Source organism: Apostichopus japonicus, chromosome 9, assembly GCF_037975245.1.
Source record: "Apostichopus japonicus isolate 1M-3 chromosome 9, ASM3797524v1, whole genome shotgun sequence".
In the NCBI taxonomy this organism is placed as follows: Eukaryota; Metazoa; Echinodermata; class Holothuroidea; order Aspidochirotida; family Stichopodidae; genus Apostichopus; species Apostichopus japonicus.
The window spans coordinates 24,792,495-24,812,415 of record NC_092569.1 but is presented as its reverse complement, the minus strand read 5'-3'; the positions used below and the strand labels follow the sequence as shown (position 1 = coordinate 24,812,415).

The 19,921-nt window shown below is 37.8% G+C and overlaps 1 protein-coding gene across 3 annotated transcripts in view; it reads right to left on the bottom strand.

Moving 5' to 3' along the window:
• Window positions 1-1,018: 1,018 nt before the first annotated feature.
• LOC139973213 (uncharacterized peptidase C1-like protein F26E4.3) overlaps window positions 1,019-19,921 on the bottom strand; it is a 70,084-nt gene continuing 51,181 nt past the window's right edge. For all 3 annotated transcript variants that reach the window (XM_071979740.1, XM_071979739.1, XM_071979741.1), the window contains exons 2-10: window positions 17,750-18,369; window positions 11,674-11,740; window positions 10,292-10,399; window positions 8,684-8,919; window positions 7,690-7,840; window positions 6,188-6,356; window positions 5,844-5,889; window positions 5,249-5,421; window positions 1,019-4,075 (exon numbers count right to left, since the gene is read on the bottom strand). In XM_071979740.1, the coding sequence (XP_071835841.1) occupies window positions 3,896-4,075; window positions 5,249-5,421; window positions 5,844-5,889; window positions 6,188-6,356; window positions 7,690-7,840; window positions 8,684-8,919; window positions 10,292-10,399; window positions 11,674-11,740; window positions 17,750-18,026 (1,407 nt within the window). In that variant the 5' untranslated portion in view covers window positions 18,027-18,369 and the 3' untranslated portion in view covers window positions 1,019-3,895. The remainder of the gene's footprint in view (window positions 4,076-5,248; window positions 5,422-5,843; window positions 5,890-6,187; window positions 6,357-7,689; window positions 7,841-8,683; window positions 8,920-10,291; window positions 10,400-11,673; window positions 11,741-17,749; window positions 18,370-19,921) is intronic.

The following is a 19,921-nucleotide window of genomic DNA, read 5'->3' as shown; positions in this document are numbered from 1 at the left end:
GGATGAATTTGCAGAATATTAAAATTGAAAAACATCCGTTTTACTTGAGGTATAGTAACCGGAAAGCATTAATTATTTGGCTTTTACAGTTGGAATTATTTGACAGTGCATGCCACATGGAACTTCAAATGAGGTATTAATTTTCATGTTCCTTCCCCCACCCCCAACTTCAACAGCTCCTCAAGGTTAACTTATCCTCCTTCAGATAATCGTTCAGTAGTCGGTCACCCTACTTCTTCCAAAATCAGAATGCATTAACCCCCTCCTATTTAAATGACACATGAAGCAAAAAACTACATTGACACAATTATAAATGTCTCCTTCCATAATATTAATATATCAAATGAAGTTTGATAAACAGTATAAGAAAAGAACCAACATGTTTGTTATAGTACACTTTACGTAGGCAGTGATTACATACTACAGTTCGTTAGTGGTGTTAGCTTTTCTAACTTGTAAAATTTATAAAGAAAGTGACGTCATACTTGTAGCAAAATCAAAATTGAATATTTATCGAGCTAGCGAACACCAGTAGGGACATATTGTCGACTTTCATATGAAATCATTTTCTCGCAGTTTTCTTTGCAAGTGATGGAATTTTACACAATACCAAATGGACTCGGCAGTTTAAAGAGCTGTGTAAAGGTTTTGTACATAGCGCCCCCAATTACCTGTACAATGAATGACAACCAAAGGTGTCGAAAGAGAGGTCAGATCCCGGGCTATAGGATCAACACGACACTATTGTGAAGTTAACACCCTCCCCCAGCCGTACCCTTTCTCACCCGTCTGGTCCGATTAAAGGTATTGAATTGAATCTGCATTGCTCGAATAAATGGGTCATTATTTACTAAAAGTTGTGAGGCTCTGTGCGTTCGCACTGCATCAGTTACAAAATTTACTGTATTGCCTTATTACCTGACTAATTGTTGAAGGACCTTTTTTTTTGGGGGGGGGGGGCGTCACACACACACACTAAGATGGCTTTACCACATGAAGGTTAGTAGAAATAATATAATTTATTCTCAAAATTGCTTCGCGGAGAAAATGTTCCTTACTAAGTATTAAGCACTTGTCCAAAAGTAACAACTTGAAAATTTCGGAAATTATCATTTTTTTGTCAAAATTTCAAGTAATAAAATTAGACTGCATGGGTCAGCTGAAACTACATTGTTCTGGGACCTTTGAATCATCGAAACATTTACCACAATCAACTGAAATATGAAATAATTGAATGGGCAATAATTGCAAATTTAACCTCTAATGGGACGTATCTGTATGGATGAAGATTAACGTTAACGTTTTGTGTATGTGCGCGTGTGTGTTATGTGTGTGCGTGTATATAGTCATTATTAGTCTTCTCAAATTAACAACGGATATTTTTTTGTCACGCAAAAGCCGCATGACAATAATTAAAAATCATATTAACTAAATATATATTACGAAACTTACCTAAGAAAGATATCAACAGAAAACATTGAATCACGTCAGATATTTTGAATCAAAATAAAAAAATAATACAGCAGAGCAAATTCGAAAATAAAGTAATTCGCTTTCGTGCAATTGAGATGTATAAATATACAAAAATGCTCTTTTTTTGCTGAAAGTAAGGTATAATGAAACAGCGGAATTGTGCTTACTTGTTTGTTGGCTATAGAATCGCAGTTTGTTGAAACTTAAAAACAAACCCCTTTATTAGAAACAAGAAATATGCATACCCGGTAGAAATTATTGGAAAACAAAAGTTCGCCATAAAAAAAAACAAAGACACTATGTGATCGACCCCCTCCCCTTCCCCACCTCTCCCCCTCTCCCCTCCCTACATCCCTCCTTCCCCCAATCCACACATCTGTGTAGACCAAGAAAATAACCTTTCCCACTTTCAAATATATTTTTATATATTACTCAACCGTCATGTCTCGATAATAAAATACGAAACTTCATTGATAAACATAATAAGTCAAAGTTTAATACTTCCTACAGTCAGTTAATGATAACATAGATAGGAGAATTGTGCATAAATTACACGTATTAGAGAAAGTAGCATAAAATAGATATTGTATCTGAACTGACAATCGATTTCTATGTTCTTTGAACGTGGAAGATTATTCTTTTCTTTCCATTAAAACTTTGTTAATGATAATTGCTATCACAAATTCAACTTATTTAATTAGCCTTTGTTTTTTTGTCTGTTTTTGTCTTTTTGTAAATTACTGTCCATTATTGTTGTCTGTTTTTGTCTTTTTGTAAATTACTGTCCATTATTTTTTGTTCAGTTCCTCTATATGTTTTATTGCGCTTTATCACATTTTCAGAATTAAACTGGGATTAATTTCTGTGCATTCAAATTTTTTATATGTGGTATTGCTCTGTATTTGTTATTTTTTTTTTTCATTTTTATTTTTGGAATTAGTTAATTACTTAGGTAATTTATCTTTCAGAAGAACCAGTAATTTTGAGCTAGTGTATAGTAAAGGTTCAATTTCCTTATATATATTAGGGAGTAGCAAACATTCTCTAAATTAAATAATTCTCTCAGTGTTGTTATGTGCATCACCAGTTCTACCTTACATTATTAGGTACATTGATTAATCAATTCACTTCAAGAAAATAATTATTACGTCACATATGACGTCAGATAAATGTGTCATTCTTATTCAGGATGAAACATTGTAATACATTCACCAGTATAATAGTGAATGGAAGGCGCTTTCAGGTAAATGTCAACCGTTGTGTGACGGTTTATCGGAAACTGGTGGGAATATTTTGTTTTGCCTAAGCAAAGTTTGTGTTGAAAACGTTGTAGTGACATCATCATTTGTAGAAGCAATACAAAACAGTACGTGTGGCAAAGCGTACTTTAATACTATAACGGTATGAAACCGATACATTGCTTTACACATAACATCGTAAGGACTACTATCATTCGTCTTTAAGATCTGCGAACTTTCATTTGTATGGATAACCTGACGTCCTGTAGCCTAACGACTAAACGAGTTGTAGTATGCCAATGTCCATGTGGCGAAATGAAGTCATACCTTTTTATTGTTTGCATCGTTAGGTTAAACTACACCTGAACAACATATTTAGGTGTAAAGATAGTCAGAATACTCATTTCTTTAATTGATTTGACAACCACAGAGTGAGTCACATCATGTCAGGGAGACAAATTCCTGCCTTTCCCCATTAAGGCACTATTCTTTTAGTTATCTCAATTAATTATTATTGTAACTCATTGATACTGCAAATATAAGCGAATGTTCAGCATGCACCGTTGCACGTTAAAAGCAGCAAACCACTAACTATAGATCGTAAAAGAGAACACTTTGAAATAAATTACAATCCCAGACAAATTTACCTTGAAATGCCATGAGTACAGCTGAGCCTCTTCTACTTAAAAATATCTATAAACGACAATAACTCGTGTTGGTATAAATTGCATATTATTGGGGATTTTCATGGAACAATGAGGCCCCCGTCCTTTTCGTTCCCATACATATTCTGTCGCAGGATCTTTCGGTCACTGTCTAGAGCCATTATGACGTCATCAATCCAGCCGCGCCATAAGCGAATCAGAACGCTTCCTCTCGCTCTGCGCATGCGCAAACAGTGATCACATTTTCCTCGTCTATAGTATTGATGCTAAACATAATATACTTGCTATCCTGTAAACAAAAATAATAATATAACATGCACATCTCAGGACAAAAATTAGCTTTATATCAGTTTATCTTACTTGAACAAACAGACCTCTGCTTTTGCTATAATCCTACAACTGAAATGTGTTGTTAACTAATATCTTTCGGCAGCTTTGCAACAGGACTAACTATATCTCGCTAGAAAAGACCGTTTGTTATGAAGGTTCCACAATACGAGACCATTCCTTTCAGTGACGTCACCGCTTTCTTCGTCGTCTTCGTTTACCAATGGTGTTACCATTACCGTTCATCATACCAGCGTCAACCATGGCCCAGACGCCTACCACAAACGATTCTATCTCACACTCGTTGTCCCCTCTCGATATCCTCACAAGGCCGTCTTCACCCCAGTGTTTACCCCAGGAGTTGGCGCATAACTAGTGACAAGATAAAAATAAAATAATAATCAAGGTTGGTAGCCTTAGTATATGATGTTTGAAACGAAGATAACCTTTCATTGTAGTTAACAACCGAACTAATCGCCAAAGGGAGGGCGAGATATTGTATAGTTCCTTTGTCAGTTGGGCCATATACAGCTATGTCAGTTGCCATAGCGACAATTGCCATGGTAATGGTTAATTTTCCTGAGTAGCTATTCTCGTGGGTCACCCATGGTGGGGTACCCCAGGCTGACCGGAAGTCTATGACTGAGGGAGGGTTCAAACGTGTCCGTGTGTGTGGGGGGTGTAAGGGGGGTGGGGTGTGTCCAACTTTGTGTCAAAAACTACTGCTAACGGCTTGGCCGATTTTCTTCAAACTTGGTGGTATAACTCTTAGAGGAAACATTGAACTGACATGGAACCATCCTTCACAGGTAAATTTGTTAATTTGAAATCAGTGTGTGCTTGTGATGAGGTATGCAACTCCGTGGATTGCCCTCTTGTTAGAGTTTTTTAGTTCCTTTCTATAGAACCTTAAACATGACAGAATCATTTGTCTGTTTTTCAACCCAAACTCTGGAATACAAAATAGAACCGCGCCGTCTTAAACACACCCATACACCTCAAAGCAATGCCATGAAATGACTATAGTAATAGGTGTGTCTCTGTTGTTGTTGTTGTTTATTTTTGTGTTGTCTTATTTTACATATAAAATATAGAGAAGGCATCAGATTTACCTCTGCACAGCTGAACGCAAATGCCAACTCGAACTGCATTTGCCTGTATAAGTACGCAGTATTGTAGTGCGCGTGGATGGAGTGCTTGCAGTATTAGAAAGAACTTTTTGGTTGTCATTGTTGTTACTTTTTGGGCGGACAACCCACCAGGGAGTATAGTCATGTTGTAGGTACCTACACAGTGAGGGCGCTTGTGAGTACCGTGAAAGGCTAAGAATAAGTTGGCTACGCAGGTTGCCTCTGAACTGCAAATATACAGAGACTATATCAAACTTGGAGTTTCAACGTCCTGTCATATAAAGGTATCTTTCACTTGGCAAGTTATGCCAATATTGTAGCGCGCAAGCGCACTACAATAAATATAGTGTGAGCTCTAAACTTATTCCTTAGACAAGTAAATGTTCATACACGACATATACTGTACGAGACTTACCCAATACTTGCGGTGATTTGAAGGATTCGATTTGTCGACTCCCCAACCAAGAATCCTCAAAGAATGCCATCCTACAGCGTCCCCGGCTACATTATCAGTATCATTGGTGAGTCCGGTGTACTTGTAAACACCAGATTTGTATAAAAAGAAATCACTCTTTACATGCATGGCCGCTGGTGAGAATAAAAAAATGAAAAATAAAATAATGGAGGATGTGTATTCAATATCAAGCTTTACATCTCACCTCCTCCCACCGCCTCCCTTCTCCCACCGCCTCCCTTCTCCCACCGCCTCCCCTTCTCCCACCGCCTCCCCTTCTCCCACCGCCCCCTTTCTCCCATCGCCTCCCCTTCTCTTACCGCCCCCAACTCCCACCTCCTCCCCTTCTCCCACCGCCTTCCCCTAATCCCACCGCCTCCCCTTCTCCCACCGCCTATAACAAGTACGGTACGAGGGTGGACGTAACTAGTATAAACCGGCAGATCATTATAAATTATAAGGTTAGTAAAACGTATAAAAATAAAGTAGTGATAATGATGATATCCTTCAAAAGTCAATCCACCATAAGGATAAATTCATTAAGATCACATATTACCTTGTACAGGACCGTTCTTCATTATTTCAGCTTGAATTTCTCTTGGCTGTAAGAAAATAGAAAACCAACAGGTTATATGAAACACCTTCATGTATGCAAAACATGAGAAGCTCAAGGTTGCAATAGCTTTCTCATTTGAACCTTTATGTGTGATATGTGGTGTGACTTCATTATGAGCCCCACGCGTCAGGGATGACTCGCCCCCACCCCACCCCCCCCCCCCACCAACCCCCCGCAAACCTGATTTTTGTTCCCTTTCGCGTATCAGTTGGACATCTTTAGCAGCCTTGCTTTGTACCTGATAAACTCTACCTCCTACATATATTTTCGAATGGAATACTTACGTATTCTGCGATTCTGTAGGGTGGTGAGGTCTTGTATCTTTCGCTGTACGTAACTGGGTCAGGGCAAATGGCCGGTGCAAACTTCCCGGGTACGTAGCAACTACCTTTCTTCATACTCATGTCTAGGGACATTCCACTCTTGTACGGGTAACATTGTCCTGTTACGACCCTGTAACATATAGAATATTACTCTTGTTTCTTAATTGAACATTAAAATGATTTTTAAACGACCTGAATTATTGTTTTCTTCTGTAAAATATAATTTTGGCATTAAAAAGGAATGTATTACCAACACTTGACCGTATACTACATCAAAATATTACATATTACGTATTGTTGTAACATATGGTCTGGTACTAGATATACCAATCGGAATCCCATTTGTATTACACAGAAGAGAGTAGTCCGCCATATAACACATGCCAAACCACGGGACCACACAAAACCTCTTTTTAAGCGTTCTAGGTTGCTAAAAACTGATGACATTATTAGGGTTAATCTTGCTACATTTGCTTATAAGGCATGGAATGGATTGTTACCAAATGCTTTTAATGACTACTTGATAAGTAACAGTGATATTCATCATTACAATACCAGATTTTCAGGCAATGCACATTATAACAGGTATAATTCTACAATGGGGATGTTATCACTAAGGGCACGTACAATCAAAACATAGAATTCTCTATCAGACGATATTACAAATAAACCCTCTGCAAAATCATTCAGAAGAAACTTTATTCAAAAAATTATTGCGTCTTATTAATCGAACATGTTCCTATTTTCTTATACATTTTGTTTTCTTTTTCCTTTTCTTTACAGGGAGACCTCTACTTTGTTAAGCCATATGAAGGTTTTTGAGAGGACTTCCTATCACATTGTATATATTAACGTGATGAAACAAAATAAATAAATCAATCAAAATCTTGTCTGGATTTATTAGAAAATGTTCCGCTGCAGAGTGACGCTCGGAAATACCCAACACCGTTCAGAATACGAAACAACTCATTGAGAGCCGAACGGTTAAAGTGGATCTCTGGTAGCTGGCATTGATCGCTTAGCAAAATTGCTGAAAATTTCCAATTCTGTAGACGATAACCACATCCTTGTAGCACTTTGTATCGCGTAGATACGATTTTTTTTTTTAATATCTGTGATATGTTATAAAATGCATCTGGCAACAGTCGAATGAATGATGTCATCAAGGCACTTCAGTGGATTTTGGGGGGGGGGGGGGTTTGTTGATAATTTGTCAGTGACTTTATCCACAGGAGTGTGGAATATCTTTCATATTGTTCAATTTATAAGTTTCAAATTGTTTGTCACCAGAAATTCTGTTTAAGTAATTTCTGAGATGAAATCGTCCCCTTGTACCATAGTTTAATGACAATTTAAATGTAACGTCCTGCTTAAATATTCTGAAGATATATTGTTAACATACATCAAGACCCACCTCGTCCTGGTGTTTTTTCGATATTATAATGAAATTTTTCTTTTCTTACCCTCTTTTCCTCAAGAACCACCAGGCTCTATCCAGATGGCCCCCGTAACACCCCTGTTGACCTTTCTGATTACATGATACCAGGTGTTGCATAGAAAGTGTCATGTTCATGGTACCATTTGACTGGATCGAAAATCTGTCTGATGCAACGGCTGAAAAGAGACAACTTATATCGTTACAGACTTGAAACACATTTCGATTAGTGAGGGCAGAGTATATTAAACACATTGATATCAGTATAAAGATGTTGTCACTGAAACGTGAACAGGGTAGAATCCAAGGAGGGGACCAGTGGTGGGGGGGGGGGGAATCTATCTTGGTTTTAACTAAAAGTTACATGCAAACCTTTTTTTTTTGGTTCAAAACAAGGCACATAGTTGGAAATGTCCGCACGATTCGCTCGCTGGCATGTCCTAAATATTTTTTTTTACTGATATTTTCTTATACATCACTATTTTGGTAGCATAGTTTCGTGATCTACCAGAACTTGTCTCCCGGGCCCCTTCTTCTATAAGAAACCATGGATCCGATAACGCTAACAATTAAAAGATTAAACGGTAACTCTTTGAGTCATACGTGCGTTCGTATGTTATTACTTTCATAATTACACATATAAATCTCACTTAAAAATGATGATACAACGACGGATATAACATTCATAGATCTGTTGATGTTTGACATCAAGTAAATAAGCCGATTTAGATTAGCTTTGGGGTCCAAGTGGCGCAACAAAAGTGGTATTAAAAATGATATTACAACCACGCGTATATCAGGGTATATCATTAATGACAATGTACGCTCTCCTGTATCCTACATCTAACATTCACAGCTGTGTTGATGTTTGACATCAAGTATAAGTCGATTTAGATTAGCCTTGAGGTCCCAAGTATGGTGCAGCAAAAAGTGGTATTTCTGTCGGGGAAAATTGAGCATCAAAGGCAGTTTGATTTCTGAAGTATTGTACAAACTGAAACATCATTGAGTTAACTTCATACCTGAGGTAGTGACCGCCCAGGAACTTGCACAATCGCCTTGGTCCTGTATATCCCCTACTAGCCCTGGCCAATGTTCCCGAGCGTCGAAATGTTTTGGTATATCCATAGTGGCTGCATCTGATGATATTTCGCTCATCGCCATTACTTCGGGGCGTGGCTTCATAGTGCCCAGACGTTGATTGAATCCTTTTGATCGAGGCATTCCAATGAACATACTTCCTTCATCCGCTTTCCAACTTGAGGGAGGAAAAGACGGGATATTTGGAACACTAAGCATAAAGAATGTTGCCTTTTTTATTTATCAGTTACATATCTTAGCTGACGTTAAAATAGCTTGTGGTAACTTTATTGTTTGTGTATCTATAGTGCGTAGAATCATCAAGCGCGATAGAAGAGCGATGCTGTATGTACCAGAGAATGGCAATTACTGAAGGCAGATGGCCATACACGCACATAAAGAATTGCCAGATGCTAGAGCGAGGTAATTACGGTAATGCATAGGTTATATGAGGTGAGGGAGTACGCGCTTTGAAATTTGAATAACCAAAAGATTTGAAAAGTGGTTATATACAGGCGCAGATCCAAGAGGTGGGAGGAATGACAAACCCTCTTCAACTCCATAATTTTGGTTATGAAGTATATTTTATTACCCATTACCCACTACATGACTCCCTCCCCTCCTACACAAAACCCTGCATCCACCCCTGAAAAGTATTCAAATGTGGCAAATAATGGGTAAAGGCGTGTCAACCTAACGTAAAGATCAAAAGACTATACAGCATAACCGACAAAGGAAGGTGGGGGGGGGGGGGGGGACATGATAACCCCCTCCCGCCTCTTGCAATCATTCTCACATCAATGGTTTTCGTGTGGCTCGACTATTTAGTATCTCGACCATAGCTAAGGTCTCCAAGTTGTGTGGGAAAGAGCGGTAAACTGTGCAAATATCCTATAGATATATGCCATGCACTGTCTTGTCTATAATTGAGGAAATTGAGCTCCATATATGTTTCTCTATCACACAGTCTCAAGTTATTGTTGGGTTTATTTCTCATTTTAAGTCATTTATGAAATCGTTGCAAAACTTTCTAATTTATCAAGTCTAAGAAAGTGTCCTTTTATAACTGTATTGATTTAAAAAAATATATGGTTAAAAAATGATACGATTCCGTTCATCGAAATATGTATACATGTAATGACACCCGGTCACATACAAAGACAATATTTAATACAAAAAAATACGGCCAGATTCCATTGAATCGTATTTAATAAATAAAAAGATTAAGTATGTAAACGACAGACGGTCACATAAATAAAAACAAAACAAAATATTCAAAATAATCAAACTAAACGAAACAATTGTATTTAATAAATAAAGAAATGAAGTAGCCTATGTAAACGACAGACGGTCACATCAACAAAAACAATACATTAAAAATAATCAAACTAAACGAAACAATTGTATTTAATATATAAAGAAATGAAGTATGTAAACGACAGACGGTCACATAAATAAAAACAATATATTCAAAATAATCAATCGAAACTAAACGAAACTAAACGAAACTAAACGAAACGAAGTAAGCAAAAGCCGATAGTTATACATACCCAATTTCTGGATCATCGTTGATTCTTTCAATTATTTCCTCCCTGACCAGACATCTTGTCTGAGTGCAATGAAATGTTGCAAAACCATAGAGAACTTCTCTGCAAGTACTGAAAAGGAGGTAGAAACAAATCATTTGAAAAGAAAATTAGTTTGTACCGTTACATTTTGTTGGGAGAAAGGAATACATTTTAACTGTATTATGATGCTGGAAAAAAAACTGTTCTCTTTTGCATCTGTTGACGTTCGCTACTTTGGCTAGATATTATGCGATACTATAACATCGTATCAAATTGCTTTTGATTAGCTTGACTGTAGGCAACTTTCATTCAATTAATGCAGAAAACTTGACATTGATTTCCTGTTTTCTTCTCTTTGCACGTTCATTTGCAGTAGCTTAGAAACATTTGTCTGGGTGACAAAGGTGCCCCCCTCCCCCACCCCTAATCGAGCAAACTAGTTACTTATCCTCTAAATAGAGGGCATTGTATATGAATAATGAAAGAAAAACTGCTTTAAATTATATCAATTTCGAGTCTAATGTTGGGGAGAAATGCTTGGATTGAGTTGGTTAAAATCATTCAAAATTTGGCTAACAAAAACCAAAGTGCCTCTCTGTGTTGTCTGACAACAAATATAGCATGGCGCCCTCTTTAGGCAAAAGTTTGCTCTAGAGCTGTTCCAATGGATATATAAACTTGTCAATCGATAAAACGACTAATGCGCAAACAAATTGCAGTGGTCTAATATAATTATGTGCGATGTATGCTCACCGTATGCAAAGGAGAGGAAAACTTTAACGAGGTAATTAATATATAATGTGTGCATAAACTTAATAACACAAGCCACATAGCGGTATAGTTCGTGTAGTTAATTAATAGTGTATGTTAGATCATGGGAACAGACTTACAACCATTAGGGTGAAACAGTAAAACAATCCACGGAAGATTGATAAATAATGGTTTTCAAATTACGTTTCAAGATAATTTTCACAAGGAGATGGAGAGTGTGGGTGGGTGGGAGGGAGGGAGGGGAGGGGGGAAGAGGAGTGGGTCAATTTGTCTCACTAGCTGGAGGACCAGAATAGTTGTACCAAAAATATAGGAACATGGGGGCAAAGTGGACCTGGTTGCCACACTAGAGTTGTAAGGGTTTATACTTAATAGGGACAATTGTGACTCTGTACCTTGACACGCATTCACAATGCTCCGTTTGCATTGTCTAATTGTGATGGAAATTACCAAGTGTTGCAGTAATATCAGCAATGCACTTTCTTGTAATTCGTTTTGAAGAAGTTATAAATCTCTGTTTGTGTATAACTGAAACGTGTAAAAGAACAAAATCACCCCCCAAAAATAATAGAAATTAATAAAATATAACTTACCAAGTATTGCAATTAACGCGTAGCGTAGTACCTACGTCATAGTCTACGTCATCATGACAACATTTCGCTGTAACAAAGGAAGCAATAAAAGGAGGCTTATCAGTACTGGTTAGATAAGTATTCTCAAGTTCTTAAGAGTGAAGGGTGAGGGGTGGGGCTAGGGGAGAAACTTAGAGCGGTCCTCGCATCCAGGACGTAGAGCGTATAGCTCAAGGTAATCTAGTTTTGCCTTTTCAAATGTTAGTGTCAGATCATAAAAGAAAAGTGCGAAATTGTTGTCCAAAGCAGCCTCCTGGAAGCCTCTGTGGAAGATATGGGGAGGGGGAGGGTAGCGGAGGTGAGGGGGGAGGGGATGAGTAACGTAAAGTGAGGCAAAGAGAAGGGAATGGATGGAAGGGGACGGATGGGGGAGGAGGGGCAGAGAAAGGGGATTACGAGGAACGGGAATGAGTGGTGTGGAGAAGTGGTCGACGAAAAGAAAGAGTAAGTGATAGGAAGATGGATGGAAGGGGACGGTATGAGGGGGATGAGGAGGGACGAGATGGGGAAGAGGGCAAGTAAAGTCAAGGGGAATGGAAAGGGAGACGGAATGAGGGAGAAGAGAAGGGGGAGAGAACGGGAGGGGATACGGAGTGAGTGGTGTGGCGGAGGAGTTGGGGACCTGGTCGAGTAATATTAATGCAAATTCCTCAATGAAGAAGCAACATGCACTGAAGGTGTATTAAAAAACACATAGATTGAACATAAGTAACCATTATTTCATTTTCAAGCACATTCGGTAGCGGATATGACATTGACTAGCTTCCATCAAAGCAACAGTATTATTCCTTAAAACCTTGGTCGCTAGTCTACAGCAGTGTTAACTATACACATAATATATACTCAGTATCTGTATTATAATATGATCACAAGCGATCAAACTGTTTATGACCACCTGTCTTGGCTTTTTTACGAAATAGATCAAAAATTGTACTTTGTAATTTTTAAGACTAAAATGGTTTTACTGTAAATATAAAAGGAAAACTTTCGTAATTGACTGTTAATTATTGCTTTGAGGGAGGGGTATATCGACGACGCCCTTCTCTATTTTGCTAGTTTAATTAATTTTCTCCTCTTTTGTTCTTATTTTTCATTACTAAGTTGTATAACAATACCATCATCAATTCTGTTTTTTTTTTGTATCAGTTGTCAGAGTCACTAGTCTCATAACATCTCTATGAAGATATAAAAATAATAAAACCGAAACTGAATCAAACTCAGAGTGACGATGCCGATAATCGTACAGCTAAGGTCAAACGTGCAAGTACCGCCCACCGGTTACTCGAAGTATGAATCATAGTGCGTGGGTGTCGATAACAATGAGTTTGGAAAACGTGAATCAATATATATAGTTTAATGTACTTCACACATGGAAGTAACCAGTGAGAGGGAAAAATCACTTCCGCGATAGTCTTGCTATGATAAAATATTTTGTGATATCAATAAATTAAATCAGATTTTCATTACAAACATTGGATTCAAGGGAAAACATATCAAATCTGTTTGTATGTGTGTATGATGTTATTACTGGCTGTGTGCCAGGGAGGTATGAGTAATTCCTCGTTGGCCTAGCTAGGGATGCACGGTGGAAAGATATACAGGTCTACAGGAAGTTGGTTTCATCTGAAATTTACCAAAGTGATTACAGCTTTATATAAATATATATATATGCAGACTAACGTGGTAGTTCTCTTGCAGAAGGTATATCAACATACCATCCCCCCTCCCCACCCCACCTGTCCCTGTCCCGCTAGGCCTATATCATTATAATCCTTCCTACAGGTTACACTTTTTGTTCAGGTAACTCAAACAAATATGAATTGATATATTTTGGGGGGCCAAGAAATATGTTTTACTTAACACACTTCTTGTTCAATCGTAGACATGCTATTCGGGAATCGACTCAAGTTCGGGCCAATGTTATTTTATCTTATCCTTCATATACCATGATTTATTTGACTACGAAATCCTGGAATGAGTTGTCTTAATAACACAGAAGATTTACGCCTGTTTTTAGAACTGGCATCATATACGTCATGTGGTTCCCCATATTTCCACTTCTTTTTGTCCCCTACTGTACACCCCCGGTTCCATCCCTCAAGACAGGTGTTCGCCATAACGATATGTCAGTTCGAATTTCATTTCTGGATAATTTTCTGTGGCGGTACCCGATCGTCAGTTTATCCGAATATGACCATCCCACTTCTCCTCGTACACACGATTGCACACACCAACCCTTACACTATTCACCTCTACCCCATTCACCCCCATTCACACCCACACAGACACCCACACACATGTACATGTGCACAAATCCCCTGGCGTTTGCGTGTATCATTTCATAGAGCACGTAGGTTCCACCTGTTATAGATCTATATTTAGCGATTATGTTGTTGTTATTATTGTTGTTTGTTTTGTTTAGCAAGTGTTCGTGATGTTGTACACGAATTCACCCTCATGGATTCTTGTATGGTAGTAGTTGAAATCAACCGTGACCCAGCTCATCACAGCAGCCACATGTACAATGTTTGTTGTCGATTTACGAGGGAAGGTCAAAAGGTCAATAAACGTACGTATCCATTAAATACAAGGTTGGGTGCTTCCATGGGACAATCCATAATAATGATAATATAATATTCCTGAAATATAGTCTATTTATATTATAAATGATTCTTTCTATTATTTGGCAACATCCATCCCAATGTTTAGCATGATTACACATCGCATGTAAACACTGCGACGACAGTGTTGATAGTATAGCAGCCATCTTTAATGGAAACAAGAGTGATGGTGTAGTATTGAGGGTCAAAGGTTAAAGGTCACCTTTGATCAAAATGATAACATGAATATAAATCTAAAAAAAAAAGACATCCTGAATGGTATTTTTCACGTTAGGTAGATAACATTACAAATACTGTGTAAATTTACAATGCAGCAATAGGCAGACCACCATATGGTGGTGTTTTGAAAGGTATCCGGTTCCATTATGAAATATATTTTCACTTTAAAAAGCATTTCGATATGATTTTTTTTTTTCAAGTCTCGTTTCGACATTACGTATTGAATTTGTCTTGTCCCTTTAAAAAGTACGTCGAACCCCGTGTGATGAAAGATAAATTATCGTGCTAATCACTCACTCCTCAATTGTCGTGAACCTGCCAATCAAATCACTTGGCAGATAGAAGCAAAATACTGTTTTGAACCTGCCGGGTGCGGTATATAGTAGGAAGTTTGTATGTATTGAGGGAGAGAACTTTTGAAATGGCTTCCCATAATGACATTTCATTAAAAACAAGAATTATTTCTTAAGTTTGAGGATATGAGAGAGTTCATTGATGTGTCTTGGTTATAGCAAAGATCTGTGATTTCTTACGCCTGCAGGTAGACCTATAGCTCGGAAATTACTTCCGACAACGTTAAGGCTCTTATAACCTCCATTTTGCTTTAAGACAGCTATGCTAGAATACGAGGTTGGACTTCAAACCAGGCAGCCTGGATGTTATTCCCATTCTAACTTGGCGCGGTGATGTGGTGGTTTATGGATGAACTTCGGCGTGCTCGTTATTTGATTTCGAAGGTTAGTTTAATTATCAATGAGATGGAAATCTTCGAACTTCAAGATATCGCCCAAGGCTTGATGGAAACCTCAGGGAAATCAAATTGATATTAGACCAAATGATTTTGACCTTTGGAACGTATGTATATATTATGTATGATATTATTATGGTGTTTTGAGAATTTTCCATGACCCATATGGTAAACATTAATATTGAACTCTAGGAATTTGTTATGATGAACCAGAAAAGGGAGAAGAAAAAATATTTAATGGAATTTTTTTTTTTTATGAATTCCTTTATGTCTTCTATCGATGGGGGGTGACAGTTCGTACCGAGTCTAACGTGCAATTAACACTATTGTGGTATATGGAGTCAGTGAAATAATATAGAAAAACAATTTGTATGATGAATTGGACGAACAATGATCCCTTAACTATGTGTTAAGATCAATACTTCGGAGGAGTTCCTTTGCAGTAAGTATAAAATTTAACCAAGCTGAACAATGATCCCTAAACTAATGTTTTTATATCTGTTCTTCGAAGGGGTTCCTTTAGACTTTTTAGAGTAAGTATAAACTTAAACCAAGCTGAACAATATTCCCTAATATAATGTGTTTATAGCGACTTTTTCGTTTTGAGATTTTGACTTTTTCGTTTCGATGTTTCGACTTTTTGGTTCGAGATATCTACTTTTTTGGTTCGAGATATCTACTTTTTTGTTTTCGAGATTTCTATGTTTCGACTTATAGGTCTCGAGATTTCGAATTTTTCGTTTCGAGTTTTCGACTTCTTCGGTTCGAGATTTCGAGGTTTACACACAGCGCCTTTAACAACTCGCGCGCTGGGCCGGGATCCGGAGCGCTTCGTACAATACCGATTACTACCGTTGCTGTAGAGAGACATTTCGATATTACAACGTTTTGACTGTTTCGTTTCGAGTCAATTATGGATCCCAGGGTCCATTTTGTGGCCCGGGGTATGTGTAGCGATGGATCAGATCACGGGTCCTTCAGAATGCTGTCTTCTTACACTCATGAATGTACGATTTAGTTATGCTGACTTTAAAGAAGTGGCCCGGTGATTTAGTTGTAAATGGGCTCAAGCTGGCTCTCGACACCCCTGCAAATCTACACAAACGCACACATACACATATATACAAACAATCGCGACCACATGGATTCCTTTTGTCTGCGACAAACTAATGAAAAACTTGTTTTATCGGAACACGTTTATAATAAGCATTGCGGGCAGATATGAATCTTGCATGCAAAACCGTTATGACTTATAGGTATTTTTATTGTCATCTGTAAGCACATGAAGGCCTATATGAAGTTCATTGAAAAAGTCAGATGACATATTTTACTTCATCATGCGATGACTACATGCATAACTGTGTCCCAATATCAATAGAAGATCTGTGATTAGTACTAAACAAAATAAAGCACTATACAACTTTGTGCCGTATCAAATATAATTTCATAGACGCCTAGAAATATGCCGCCGATAGAAATATTAGTCGCTATACAATTGTAATACAATTTTTTTTTTTGATAATTTATCAAATTGGTTTTTGTGTAATGCCTTTTTGCACGATGTCGTTTCTCATTTCCAGAGATATGCTGAGCCATTGGAAAAGACCCAATACTACATCATTCGCTGACGTCATCAAAGATGACCAGTCACGTTCCAAAGAGTATTTCATATTGACGAAAATACGCTTGGAATTTTATCTGCAATTAAATCAAGTATTTGCCTAAAATACATTTTGACAGTTGTATACTTGAAACTGGCATTTCTGATAATGACTGTATGCTGTGATATGCGTGTACGTTCTCAACTGACCACCTAAAGGGTATCACTCCGCTGCGAGCCTCAACTTTAATTCATCCCGAATAGATTCGACAGGGCAGGAATGTCGTGCATCCGCACAACGCTATATAAATATATAGAAACATCACAGAGTAACTCTTGCGGCGTGTATATATAGCCATTTGTACCATGACCAATTCATGGTCCATATGGTTATTGTGGTGAGAGCGTTAGTGGTGATTTTCCTCAGAGGGATGAGGGAGTGATGACTGAGGGATGAGGGAGGGATGAGGGGGGGGGGGGGGGTGAGGAAGGGAGGGATGAGGGAGTGAAGGAGGGAGGAAGAGTATACATCTGTAGATTTTCAATTTTCGGTCAGAAACCGCTTTCTGTGATCTAACAATAGTTCACTACAAGAATGCCGTTATAGTATTTTGAACTGTCCATGTTTAAGAAACTGACAATATACTACGTTATTCTTCATCCCATATGTTCCCGGACCCCTCCACGTCCCCCTGGGTTGATTATTGACCGCACCTGACCAGCCTCTCCAAGTTTGTCAAGCCTGATAGCAATGTTAGTTAGGGCTCGGGGAGGTAGAGTTTGGGGCTGACGGGTGGAGAGAACAAGAATAATACATTTGATCAAGAATAGCAATGAATGTATACTTACCATCATGCCTATGAGGTAACGGAGGTGGTTTAATTCCAAGACAAAACTCGAAGAAATCCGGACAACAGTCCGTGTTGGTTCGATTACAAAATGAATCACAGTAGCAAAGAGTTTCTGGTCCTTGGATTGGAAATATGGAGCTACAGTCATCGTCTCTGCCTAGACAGCAGCCTTTGCTCGCACAGTACTTTCCATAAACAGGAGGCAACACGAAGAGGACACAAAATGTTAAAGTTCCAAGCAAAACTTTGATTATATTTATGGTTAATTTTTCCATGTTGACGAAAGATGTTTTATCTTTCTCTGGTCTGTTGTTTTTTGTTGGAGTTTCAGTAATTTAACTCTCGGCTGAGTGGAGGCCCGTAGGAGAGGTTGAAGTTAATTTCAATAATCTGATCCAGACTAAATTGCCATGGAAGTATTTCTCTATTTTCTTTTTCTCTTTCTTAGACGTTTCATCGGGGTTTTCCAATATAGTGAGCTCTCTTTAATAAATCACAGAAGCAACAACATGCATCAGCTGTACATCTTGTGGAGAAATTGGTTTTTCCACGTTGCCAAGGTAACAAAACTGATGTCTTTTAAACACTCTGGTCTCTTTCGTCTTTACTTTCTCAAACCTGCAAAAAGAAAGAAAGAAACCAATTGATATATGCGTAGAATCAATGACTAACGAATTCTGTGGTTATTCACAATAAATAAACTTAAAACTTAAAAATGAAATTAAAATAACAATATTAATTTTGAAATAAAACAAGCTGAGGAAATTCATCGCAAGCGAACGTATCTTACTTATATACATGAAACCCTACCAAAATATTAACAAAAACATGATTTTTTTTTAAATTTAATAAACCAGCATCGCTATTATACTAACTTATAGAAAATATCTAGGTCGTTGGAAATAAGCTGTGTTTACAAAGAGACATTTTGGTAACGTTCCATTACTTCAAGTGTGTATATACCGTTACAGTTTATATTGTTTCAAATACGTAACTTCCTGTCCCAGGTGCTGTATCACCCTGTTTACACCCCCCCCCCCCTCTCCTCTTGTCAGGCCTGAGTTTAGTTGATTTACAACCATTCCCGAATGTGTACTAGTGTATATAGATGCGCAGCTAATTATAAACAATTTTAAATGAGCTTACACTAAGTTATAGTTTGATTATAGTCTCTGTCATATAGTGTTATTACTGAATTCAAATGAAGCACTGAACGTTGCTTTAAAAGGGTTTTACTGTTTTAGAATATCTTTTCTTTTCGGTAACCGTTTCATATTATTAATGTGCATGCACAACATTGATAGTGACTAGAGAGTGTGTGGAAGGGATTGGTGGGGGGGGGGGGATTCTTCTCTTCACTACAGATAATATCTATTATAAATACCTCACACTCTTGTTCTTGAAACTAAAATGAAACTACGAATGTTCCTTTCAACTTCTCATGCATTCTTTGTTGATATTTCATACTTCACGTGAATGGTAATAACCCCTCTAACTATGTATGTTATTAATCAATAAACTGTTAAGCGCTGACAGTTTATAACCTTCTTGAACAGTCGTTCAAACACAAGTTTATTTAAGAATATTATATTGTAGGATAACAAGTGTTTATATAGAGGTCGTTCATCTCTCTCTTTAATCTCTTTGTTTTGTTGTGTGTGCATAAAAACGATCTTGAAGTTTGTCTCTGTCAACCTGAACTTCAGAAAGTCAAGGATTTTTTTGTAAATGAATGATGAAACCTGCACGAGAAAATTTAAACAACACACTATACACTGTCAGATTTGTTGACATCGATGTGATAAGAACGTTAATCTTTGAGCAAATGCAAACAAGAATATGGTTATGTGATAATGTTCGATAAAGCAGGGTTGACACCACAATATACCCAAGTTTGCTTTATAAACACGGCGAATGTATAAGCATGGCTCTGTGTGTATATGTAGACGACACATGTTATGGCTTGTAACTTGGGTACTTATGAGTCATGGCGGCTGCCAAGTCGAGAAAGTCAAGACTTGCACAGTAGTCCAAATTACTGCAGAAAAATTTGACAATCCCATCTCTATTATAGTAGAGTGTTATTATACCATCTCATTTAGTGGAGTGTTACTTCAGTGGTTAACGCCGGTGCCTTCCAATCATAAGGTCCCCGGTTCGAGTCACTCCA